Source organism: Mus caroli, chromosome 2 (assembly GCF_900094665.2).
Source record: "Mus caroli chromosome 2, CAROLI_EIJ_v1.1, whole genome shotgun sequence".
Taxonomy (NCBI): Eukaryota; Metazoa; Chordata; class Mammalia; order Rodentia; family Muridae; genus Mus; species Mus caroli.
In genome coordinates, this window is record NC_034571.1 from 59,595,478 (window position 1) to 59,607,518 (window position 12,041).

Consider the following 12,041-nt stretch of genomic DNA (forward strand, 5'->3'; position numbering starts at 1 on the left):
ATGTCTCAAAAGGGTATTCCCTTTTTGTTTTAATCCCACACACACACACACACACACACACACAGAGAGAGAGAGAGAGAGAGAGAGAGAGAGAGAGAGAGAGAGAGAGAGAGCGAGAGAACATTAAGCATTGTGAACAACCCTGTCCAAATTGGAACACATTGTATTATCATTTACCAGTAAGCTATTACAATCAAAAGATGTCACTGTGTGCCATTGTTCCTAATCATGTACTTCTTGATGTCTTTGGAAAGTAAAGCAGAATATTTTTTTATATTTATTCACTTACCTAGATTGGGTTTTTGAGACAGGTTCTCTCTATGTAGTCCTAGATATCCTGGAACTCTCTCCAGGCTAGCCTCAAATTCACTGAGATCTTCCTGACTCTGCCTCAAAGTCCTGGGATTAAAGGCATGTGCCACTATGCCTGGCCAGAATAGACTTGATTTAAAACAAAACAAAACAAAACAAAACAAACAAACAAACAAACAAACAAACAAAAAACCTTTGAGGGGGTGGAGAGACGGCTCAGCAGTTAAGAGCATTGACTGTTCTTCTAAAGGTCCTGAGTTCAATTCCCAGCAACCACATGGTGGCTCACAGCCATCTGTAATGGGATCTGATGCCCTCTTCTGGTATGTCTAAAAACAGCTACAGTATACTCACATAAATATAATAAATCAATCTTTTTTAAAAAGAAAAAAGAAAATCATTTGTTTAAGAAAAAAACAAAATGAGGAATTAGAACATAGAAATGCTTTCTCACTGTTGTGACTTTTTAAACTATAATATATTATTCACTGACAGAAACTGATTTGATAATAAAAATGCATACTAAGAGCTATATTGATTTAGTTGTCAGAATCTATTAGTAAATGTATAGATGTTTATGTAAGAGAGGAGAAGGAAAGATGATACTTAGGGCTTTCACTCACATGTAATTCACAGTCATACCTCCTAGCCTTATAGTAGCCGTTAGTCACTCCCACACATTTACTTCACTGGAAGTGAAAATATTCAACCAAGACCTCTTCATAGGAAAAATAAGAAACAAAACCAAGATTATCAGGTAGCAGACATATTAAGGTCTAAAAAAAAAAAAAAAAAATCACAGTGTTCTTATGTCCCCAATTTTTTCTTAGTAGGTTAATTTAGAATTATTTCCATGTGTAAATTGTGTGTGCGTACATGCATGAGTATGTATACCATGGCACGCTTGTGAAGTTCAAAGAAAGAGTAAGAGTCAGCTCTTCCCGTCCAGCATGTGAATTCAAACAATCTTGAACTCAGGTTGTTAGACTTAGCCAGTGAGCGCTGAGCCATTTCACCTGCCTGATACGTGGATTAGAAGAATAGTATTTTATCTATTGACAGCCACCATTTAAAATACCATTACTCCAGGTCTTAAGATAGACTATCCTGCCTCTGGAGTCCAGTTATATAAAACAGTTTTGTTTTGTTTTGTTTTGTTTTGTTTGTTTTGTTTGTTTTGCTTTGTTTTGCTTTGTTTTGCTTTGTTTAAGGTTCGGGGGCTGCAGAGATGCTTCAGTGGTTGAGAAAAGGTCTTACTGCTCTTGTAGAAGACCAGGGTTCAGTTCTTAGCACCCATTCAGCTGCCTAAAACTCCAAGTCCAGGAGACCCAACACTTCTTCTGACCTCTACAGGGTCTTGCATGCATGTTATTCATGGGCATACACTCATGCACACAACATAACCTACACATAAAGTGAAATTAATATTTTTTTAAAAGAAGGAGGAAAAAACCACACTAGGTTTCAAATCTGAGGCCTTTGATGAGAAAGAACCAAGAAGCCCGGCTTGGAGTGGGAGGGGTAGATTCCTTTGATATATGAGAGAGAGCACCCAGAGTCCTGAATGCTATAGATAGACTCGACGTAAAGCACATCTGAAGACGTTTAAAACCTATTATAGCAGAGGACTAGAGTTCAAACAACTCTCGACATCAGGTAGGAGAGTAATCACCATAACAAAATCAAACCTGATATCATAGAGCTAATAGATAGTTCATAACACACCCCAAATACTGTGGCTTACCTTGGATGTGCCTTTAGTAGAAAAATATAAGCCAGATCTTCTGAGAAAAAAGTAAGCTTTTTTCCAAGACTTCTTTCCCTGTTCCTTTGCATGTAAGAAGCCATGAATTTCAGGATACGTGCTGGAGCTTAAAAACACCTGGAAGACACATTAGATGTGATCCTAAACTTTGAGAACAATGATGCCAATAGTCTTTTACCCATCAGACACAACCATGAAAACCCACATAGTAGCAATGGCATTTGCACTGGACCAAGATTACAATGCATGCTTGACAGAGCTCAGTCAAAAACCTGGCACAAGTTTCGAATTAAGTTTGTGCAGAAAATATACATTCAATGTAATCAGTAAAATGGGTAAAAACCAAAATTACACCTATTTGAATTTATACTTGAAAGTGGACACTATCTAGAGAATTAACTCCAGACATGTTTCATCTTCTTCTATAGATTCTCATACAAGTATTTGGCCTGTAAAGTACATTATGTAATACAGTAAGACTGCCATCCTGACTTCAAACATTAGACAGCTGAATCAAGCTCACCTCCCTAGTGAAGGTTAAGCATGCACTCTCTCTTTGTCTCCTGTGATTTGGGTTTTAGGTGGGCATAGCAGACTGGGCTTTAAAGGGGAATGTTTATAGCATCTCCTATCCCACATGCTTCAGCAGTGTGATCTTGGCATTGAGTCTTGAAGAGGTAGAGTCGGTTTTCCATGCCCTGGAATCCTCATAAGTCAGTCACCCTTAGAATTTGGTTGGAGAAACAAGAAATACCACCAGTTCTTAATGGGGAGGTCTTAGCTTAATGGTTTCCACAAACTGATTCAGATTTTTAAAAAAATGTAGTCACCTAAGACCACCATGGGCCTAAAGAAAAATGGGGAAAGGCCTGGAGGATGAGACACCATGTGGAGAGACAAAGTTCACTTTGTCTTTTCAAAGCCAGCATCATCATCCAGCCACTAAGCCAAATGGCATCAGAAATGTGACCCTGGAAGCAAATTCCTCCCCAAATCATACCCCAGAAAATCGTTGGTAAGATGGGAGCAGGTACTTTAAGCAATTAAGATTTGGATGAGTTTGATACAAAACAGTAATTAGTAGAGACACTGGGCATGTGGTGGTGGGGAAATTGAAAAGAAAAAGGACAGTCATATGTAAGTGGCTATGCCGGGCCCTTATTATGATAGTGAAATTGCATTAGTGTCTTCTGAGAGAAAACAGAGATCCCTGTGAGGATGCAAATGCAAAAGTGGAAAAATTTAAAGTAGCAGAAATCATTAACTAAAATGGGGTAAAATATCCTAAAGGCCTAGACTGCATCCAGGGAAATGCTGAGAGGAGATATTTACATTTTTAAGTAAATCACTAAAAAATTTTGATGCAATGAGCCATTAATTAATTGATATGCAAAACAGGCAAGTGGGTTCTTAGTTTGAGTGCTTTCCAAGTTATTAAACCAAACCAATTAAATTTTTAAAGAAGAGTCAGAGGGGTCACGCTAGAAAGAGAAGAAACCTTTTAAAAAGTAGAAACATTGCCTCAGTGGAGAGGAGAGGTCAGGGCACATGCTGGACTATCTGATTCTAAAGCCTGTGATTTCCCTTTTTATTATAATTTAACAGCAAAGCAAGGGAATCATAGGAGAGGACAATTTAGGAAGCGAGGTGGAAGAAAAACCACAACCACGCCACACAAAGCACCTATGAGCAAGGCGCTAGGGGTCTACTCGACTACTCCAAGGGGTGCTTCTATGACACCCAATAGCACAGAAGCTGCTTGTAAAAAAAATTTATTTCTCTTAAAACTAATGATATTTATCCAATATTCTCAAGGATAAAAATAAAGCATACCCTGTTTTAAAATGCACAGGAAAGAAATCTGTGATAAGCCCCTTTGTCTAATGTATAAAAAGGCATGCGATACTGGGCCAGACAACATTACTATTAATTGAATTTGTGAACTCTCAGGTTTAGCTTCCACAGTACTAATGAACCTGTGAAAAACAACTGTGTTGGCCAGACCTGTTAATCTATTGAAAATAAAATTACCCAAACAGTTAACTGACTGCAGAGATGATGCCTTGGGAAATGGCCATGCCAAAGAACAGCCCAAGCGACAGAAAAGAGCCCCATAGTCACAAGGTGGATTCTGTGGAGATGCTACAACTCTTTTAGGATTGCATGTGTCTCCCTCACAGCCACTGTAAGTGCTGGCTCAGAGAATGTGTTAAGGTTTTGTCTTTTTCTGTTTATTGTAATGAATGCTAAGTGCTGGCCCTCAAGATCTGGAGTCTGCACTTAGCTTCTGGGACCCCCCCCCAGTTAATTCTGATTGGTAAATAAAGATGCCAGCAGCTTAAATAGCTGGGGAGACCAGACATTGGGAGTATTTAGTATTCCCAGGCTAGAGACTATAGAGAAGGAGCAGGACGGACAGAGCCACCATGGAAGAAGAATGTGCAGGAGGGAGAAGGAGAGCTACCATGTATAAGAGCCAAGAGAATATGGCCTAGAGGGCTGCTCAAGTGGGTCAAGAGCGGCCAAGATGGAACATAGAAATTAGTAAATAGTAATTCAGTGTTATCAGTAAGAAATTGGCTTCTAACAGCGTGGAGGTTAGGCAGTTGCCCAGCTATTGTGCTGCTTAAGGCATATGAATATATAAGGCTGTGTGTGTCTTTCTTTGGGGAACATACATGGTCAAAAGAGGGAAGGCACTCTACACGGGGATTTAAAGGACTGAGTACATTGCATACACCTTCTCTTCACCTTTTCTTCTCTTTAGTACGGAAGCTATACTACTAAGTCTCTACCAGCATAAGTGCCTGCAGTTCCCTAGGAAGTTGGATTTTTCCAAAAGATAAGCACTTTAAAACAAAACAAAACAAAACAAAACAAACAAAACACAAATCTCATGCAAGTTTCCTGTCATGGAAATCATCGTTAAACATTGAAAATTCTTTCCAATCTGGAAAAAAATGTTATTGAGTAATTTAGTTAATTACTTATTTATACAAATTTTTTTCTTGCTCTTTGTCTTCTGGAAAAATGTATTATGTAGGTTAAAATATTTCAAACTCGGGTTAAAAAAATAAAAATTTATGGCAAAAAAAAATCAGAGTTTTTATTTTTGTGTTCTCACATATTTTAGTGAAAATATTTTACCTGCAGTATCTGTGTAGGGGATCTGTCACCATTCATTTCAGCTGCAAAAGACACCATGTGCTCTGGAAAGAAATACTGACAAAAGATACAAGTTAAATTAATCTCAAGCCTAGGGCAGGCAAGGTTCCACAATGACCAATATAGTAACCTAAGAAAAACATCTATAAACTAACGTGTCTTAAATCCCTACAAAATGATTTGGAAAATGCCATTTCTAAATCTAAACTACATGGCCTCTTTATGAACCCAGGTGGCAGTGTTTGCCAAGATCAGCAGACACGGCCATGAAATTCACGGAGAAATCTCACCCCTTGAGCTTCAAGTTTGCTCTCATCTCTTCCTTCAGTCCTAAAACCGCCTTACCAGGTGCTGCGGGAGTCTTGACCCACTGCACAAAGTCAAGACTCATAGAAGTAAGGGGCAAAGGCTGTGTCAAAGGTCAGAGCCCAGAACACTGATCAGCCAAGACTCAGCTGAGAAGCTAAAAGGCCACTCATTTCTACCTACTGTTTTTCCAATCTTGTTTAATCATAAAATTCACCCCAGGAAGTTGTTTAAAATAGAAATCCCCAAGTTTCATTCTTGACTTTTCTGATTCAGTAGGTTTGGACAGGTCTTGAAGTATATGTGTTTTTAATAAGTTCTGGGGCTCTCCAAGGTAAATTTCATGGTAAGAAAAGTTTGGAAACATATATTCTACTGTATTTCCTCCAGGAGAGGATTTGTCAACAACCATCTACTAACACTGTGATGGAAAAACTCAACATTGGTGGGGTGAACTGTGTGTTAGAGATGCTTAACAGTTAGCTTCCTAACCTCACCCCACAGCTGCTCTCCCACTCATCCTGCGTTAATTACAAAAAAAAAAGGAGTTCCCCCCACATCATCACATCATCCCAAAGTCAAGAACCACTATGCAGATCTGCAGAAATGGATGTCAAGCTTTATTTAAGTAAAAATAAATAAGATAAAAAATCATACACTGAGCCATAGTTCTCTACATATAACTTCTCAATGGATGTCTTAATAAAGGCTCTCAGGAAGAAAATACTCTTCCTTCAAATCTAATTCTATTTCATTTTTATTAGAACTCTCATTTTCTTTGTCAAAGATCAACCCATTATGTTTCTATTAATAAGTTACAATAAAAGAGAACATAAGAGGTCTTCTAGGGTTTGAAAATATTCTATTATGGTGTGTATCATATATTTTTCATAAAGGATCATTTCAATCCAATTATCCAAAACTTTAGTATAAAAATACACCACAGCTGCAGAGACAAAAACAATTTAAAATAATGAGCCCACAGGCAATTCTGACTTCTCTGGATCCGCAGACTTCATTAGGATAACATGCATTTACTTTCTTTTAAAGAGAACTGTAATGGAGGGAGTGTTTATGAGGTGGTCTGTTGTGCTTTACCCTATATCTACCTAGTTCAGCCATTACTGCGCTGAAAATAAAATAATTTGAAGAAAGATACCTATCAGTCTTAAATGCCTGGCAAAGCTATAGTGCCCATAACCAACACCAATTTACTTTAGAAAATGCCTTATTCTCCTTAATTCTATGAAGTGTACTCAACAGTAATGTTGTGGAAAACACTGAGGGACCAATACAATTCATTTTCTAAAGCAAATACGGAATTGCTTTGACGTTGTGTCTTAAACGGCAGGAAAGAGAAGAAACAGTAAATCTCCAAATTGGTTTTCCCAATATTCAGAAATTAAATACCAAATTCATCTCCACTCAGAGTTCACCAGTAATGTTAACGTGTTTTCTCTGTGAATGTAAACTACCAGGCATCATGTTAGCTCATTATTGTTGAAATAGGGCCTCAGAGCACAAGTCCAAAGCAACCAGCTCTGTTTTATTTATAACAATGTTCTGCACATAAAAACCAACTGACTCATTTAATTCTATAACTGTTAACAGAGCATCCACTCACCATTGGGTTCTTAAAAAATTCATATTTGGCATAATTCTTTCTAAGATACAGCTTATTGTCTTCTTCCACTCCCCAGTGAGACAGCACTTCAGTCGGCAGCTCGTGGTCCTCTACGGTTCTTTCTGTGAGGATATTTCAATGAGTGTGTTGTCAGACACATGAATAGTTCAACAGACGAATGTGAAAATCAACACAAATGCAAACATATAGAGCAAATGATGTATCATTCACAATGTATTATTAAACAGCAGCTCCATCTCAATTCTTAAATAGCTACAATGGCAAGGTTTCTGTTCAACTTAGAATTATTACATCGACTTTTACACCAAAGCATTCATCTAAAAGGAAAATTACATAAACTATCACAAATGCCATTTTTGCTAATTTTCATACTCCTTTTATTACTATGCAAATTACAGCATAAGTTTGATAACAAATCTGTATTAAGACATGAGAGCTATTCTTCCTTTAACTCATCATGGTGCCAAAATTAAAATATTTGCTCCAGGTTTGAACAATTCACCTCATTAAGAGATGAAGAATTTTGACAGGTTCACTATGCATTTAAGACACATAATCTGGGTAGCTAGAGAAATTAAAATAGATGCTTTAAAGAAGAAATTTCCACTCAAGTGGATACAGTTTTTTATGAAGCTCAATTCCTTATGGCACTTTATACTTTCAAACCTAATTTAGGAAAAATAGATCCTGTATTAACAATGGAGATAATTAAGTAAGGTAGAAAGATATGTAGTAGAAAAGAATTTCAGTGAACCAGGCAATGGCAATATTAAAGAATTCAAACATAACCTGCAAATTTTCTATTGTAATGCAAACAGTGATAGTGTTTGTGATTGTATAATTTATAATAGCCCCAAACTAGAAACTACTCATATATCCCTTGACATGAGAATGATTTTTATAAGAGTGCACAGTAAGTATATTCTACAATAATCTCAAACAGAAATCTCTTAGGAATGAAGATGTTTATTGCATGATTCTTCTCACATAAGGTTCAATGTAGGAAAAGTCCATCTATGTGACCCGAAAGTGAGGAAAATGGAAAGGAACTGGGTGAGCTCACAATCCTGTTTATTCACTCACGTAGGCGTCAGTTACTCAGGAACATGCAGTGTCTGAAATGTCACCAAGATGTCCACATGGGACGTGCTGAACTTTCTTAGTGTATCCTATTCTTCACTCAAAAGTCAGGAATATTTAATTATGAAATTACCAGTGCAGAACAGCTAAGAAGGGACTATAAACTCCTCTGTTCTTAACATGTTCCTAGGTCCTTTTTGAAAGAAAAAAAAAAAAAAAAAAACAGCATCTCAGAAATTGAACACACAGACATAATCTGTGACATACCACTGGGAACCCTTGTAAGCAATCACACTTAAATTCTTCAGAAAAGGATTCATCTCAATGAGTAGAGGTGAGTTGTAGAAAGTGCTCATTCTGGTCTTAGCTGGAGCAGATGCCTTTGATTCTGTCTCACTGACCACTTCCATTCACTGCTTATCTTTCGGAAAACTCAGACCCTGGCTTTCTTTTCCCTTTTCCCCACATGCACCCAGTTCCCTGAAGGAAACCCTCTGCCTAAAATGGCTTTCCTCAGTGCTAACACATCTCCACCTCCTTGAATACAATTTGTTGAAAGCCGAGGCCCACACCCTAAGTTTTCAAACCAGTAAGATAGAATGATTGTTCAATGACTCTCCCTATTCCATATCCAGCTTTAAGTCCCAAAGACAAGAAAGTCAAGATTCCAGAATATATTTGTACCTAAAAGCAAAAACAATACCATGTCCGTGGAATAGGGGGTGAATATATACACAAGTTAGAAAAACGACCTTAAAAGAAATGAACGTATGATGTACACTAAACTAGGAGTAAGTCCTAAAGACTTTGTGCTAAGTGAAATCAGACAGATACAAAAAGACAAATAGTATATGACCCATAGAAGGTACCAAGAACACTCTGATGTGCAGTAACAGAGTGTAGAGTGGCAGTTTCTGAGGCTGGTTATAAGGCTAGAGAGAGCATTGTTAAGTAGGAAAGAGTTCCGTTGTGAAAAGAGAAGCTTCTGCAGAGAAATGCTGGTTCTATGGGGCTTATGGTTCCATGGGCTATATGCTGCTGCACATACGCCCACTGAACTGCATAGTTACATTAAGACGGTCAATTTTACTTATGCTTTCTATTTCAATGTAATAGTATGCCTACTACACTTACAGTTATCTTCCTTTCAAACCTTGAATTACTTGTTCTTCTGAAAATCTTGTTATTATGACTATTAATATCATTTTGGCCATAATCTCTCAAAGAAATGTAAAGTTACTAGTCCCTTCTGCATCTTTTTCTGTCTCCCACTCTGTATCTTTCACTCCTGATATTCCCAACTATCAGTTGTGGGGTCTCCATGTGCCCCTCAAAAACAACAAACCACCCAAGACTATCCCCAATGTCACCATTCAAATGGACCCCATCTTCTCTCACAGAACCTCTTTACTAATACCTAAACTTCCAGCTGCTCTTTGAACCTTATCTTGAGTCTGGACACTGGTGTCATGGCAGTTGCCCTAAACTATCTGTACCCATGGGAATTATGTCCAAGGTGCATATCAATTTCTACTTCACAGGAGATAAACCTACAAGATCAGCCTATTACACCTTATCCATTCATCTCTCCATTCTAATTGTCACCAAAGTTCTGCATGGGTTCAGTGCTCCTCTTGGACCTGGGAGTTTTGAAAGGGGACAAAACCAGTATTAAAAAAAAAAAAAAAAGCAAATGGGAACCTTTTAAAGATGGCAGTAAACTCGACAGAACAATATGGAGCAAGGAAGACATAATGTGGTAAGTGCAAGGGAAAGAGTCCACTTCCTTACAGAGAAGTGTTTGTAGAGAGGGTGATCTTCCAGCAAAGATGCAGAGGAAAAGGCCAGAGCCAAACACATGCAGCAGAGTAGGAAGGGAGCCCCTGGAGAGAGGACAAGGCTGGGATGTTTGAAGCACAGCATCCAGGTTAGCACAACTGATGCTGAGTGAGTGACAGAACAGCACCAGGAGAGGAGACATCAGGAGGTGAGCCGGTAGGGGGTGGGGTTGAAGCCCTGTCCTCCCCGACTTACAGGATTTACAGGAGACAGTATAATGACAGGTTTGAATTGCATCACATATGCTGTTGAGTATAGAACTGATTTTTAACATAAAGTCTATGTAGGAGGTTAATTGGAGTTAACCAGGGCAGAGATGATGCAGAGGAGATTAACACATGGTAATAGTAGGTTTGTTTATATGAAATAAAATGAAGGAAGAAGAATGAGGAAGAAGAAAGAAAGAAACAAAGAAGGAAAAGAAGAAGAAAGAGGAGAGAGAGAGAAAGAGAGAAGGAAGGAAGGCAGGCAGGCAGGCAGGCACAATCTCAATACATCCTGAAGGTCTATCTAAGCAGTGGGATTGGAAGGAATACTCCAAAACTGTAAAAAAAAAAAAAAAAGGACAAGTCACGGAAGACAGTGAGCATCTCTGTCTACACCTGGAAGGATTGTATAGTAAGAAGGAACTGGTAAACTGAGCCACAAGCGAATGAGACCCAGAGATCAATAAACTACAGTGCAAAGTTGTATTGCTAGCAGTCTCTGAGTACTATTGACCTCTGCTCATCTTTCTCACAAACCGTAGCTGATGCTTCCAAGCTAAAACGAGTACACGTTCGATGGCCCGAGTGTGTTCCTATATTCTTTGTAACTGCAGGGAAAATATTCTGCCAGGGAAAGAAATTCAGAGCAACAATAATGACTCACTTGATGACTTTCAGCAACTCGTGTTCCTCTGTACAGTTTCCTTACCCTAAAATTAAGGAAGGAGCGTATGCCACACCCTGAATGTATATCAATACAGAGAGGGAAAAGCAACAGACCTTTTCTTGATGGTTAAACTTCAATACAGATTTAATCAATCTTTGGCAGATATAATTGCTTAGAAAGAATCATGGCCCTCTGCTGCCCCATACAGGGATCCATCCTTCCATGAGATTAGAGATAGAGGTGAGAGAGAATAATGAAGGAGAAAGAGAGTTAGGTCAGATCCTGGATCACGAACAATGACCCTATCTGGTCCCCTTCAGGAGCAGGAACACTATCAGGATATCAGGCTCCCTGAAAATTGAAATGTGTTGAGTAAGTTGAACCATAGGCTTGCTTTTTTTTTTTCCTCAAGAAGTCATATATCAAATAGAAGCAAGAGCAATACAAGCTCACAGACTCCCAGTGTGAAGAAAGGGTGGGAGAGCGTTAAGTCTCCAGAGGGAAGATGGGAGAGATTAAAAATAAATAAAACAAAAAACCCTAGGCCTAAAAGATCTGTGATTTTCAGAATGGAACAAGCAGGAGTTTCCAGGACATGAAGAAAACAGTGAAAAAGACAAATACCTTGGTTGAGAATGAAGTGCCCCACCAGGATGCTGAAAAGGTAAACGTGGTCTCAGTTGTCTAATATAAGCATTTCAAACCAAAGGCAACTCACCAGCAGAATCTGAATTATTGACCCCAAAAGAACAATCTGGACAGCACACAACCACTATAAGGTTAAAGTCTCTGCTGTTCTGAAGGCAGGAGGAGATACAGGGACCAAAATTTGTTTCAGTTACAGAAAGAAATTACAACTCTGCATGTCTCAATCTGTGAGCACACTACTGGATTTAATTTTTTTTTAATTTTTAATATTTTTTATTACATATTTTCCTCAACCACATTTCCAATGCAATCCCAAAAGTCCCCCATACCCCCCCCCACTTCCCTACCCACCCATTCCCATTCTTTTGGCCCTGGCATTCCCCTATATTGGGGCATATAAAGTTTGCA

At 38.5% G+C, this 12,041-nt stretch overlaps 1 protein-coding gene across 3 annotated transcripts in view; it reads right to left on the reverse strand.

Moving 5' to 3' along the window:
• Window positions 1-12,041, reverse strand: part of Grb14 (growth factor receptor bound protein 14) — a 108,803-nt gene that overhangs the window by 18,945 nt on the left and 77,817 nt on the right. For all 3 annotated transcript variants that reach the window (XM_021185074.2, XM_021185092.2, XM_021185083.2), the window contains 3 exons: window positions 7,173-7,294; window positions 5,225-5,299; window positions 2,057-2,194 (listed from right to left, as the gene is read on the reverse strand). In XM_021185074.2, the coding sequence (XP_021040733.1) occupies window positions 2,057-2,194; window positions 5,225-5,299; window positions 7,173-7,294 (335 nt within the window). The remainder of the gene's footprint in view (window positions 1-2,056; window positions 2,195-5,224; window positions 5,300-7,172; window positions 7,295-12,041) is intronic.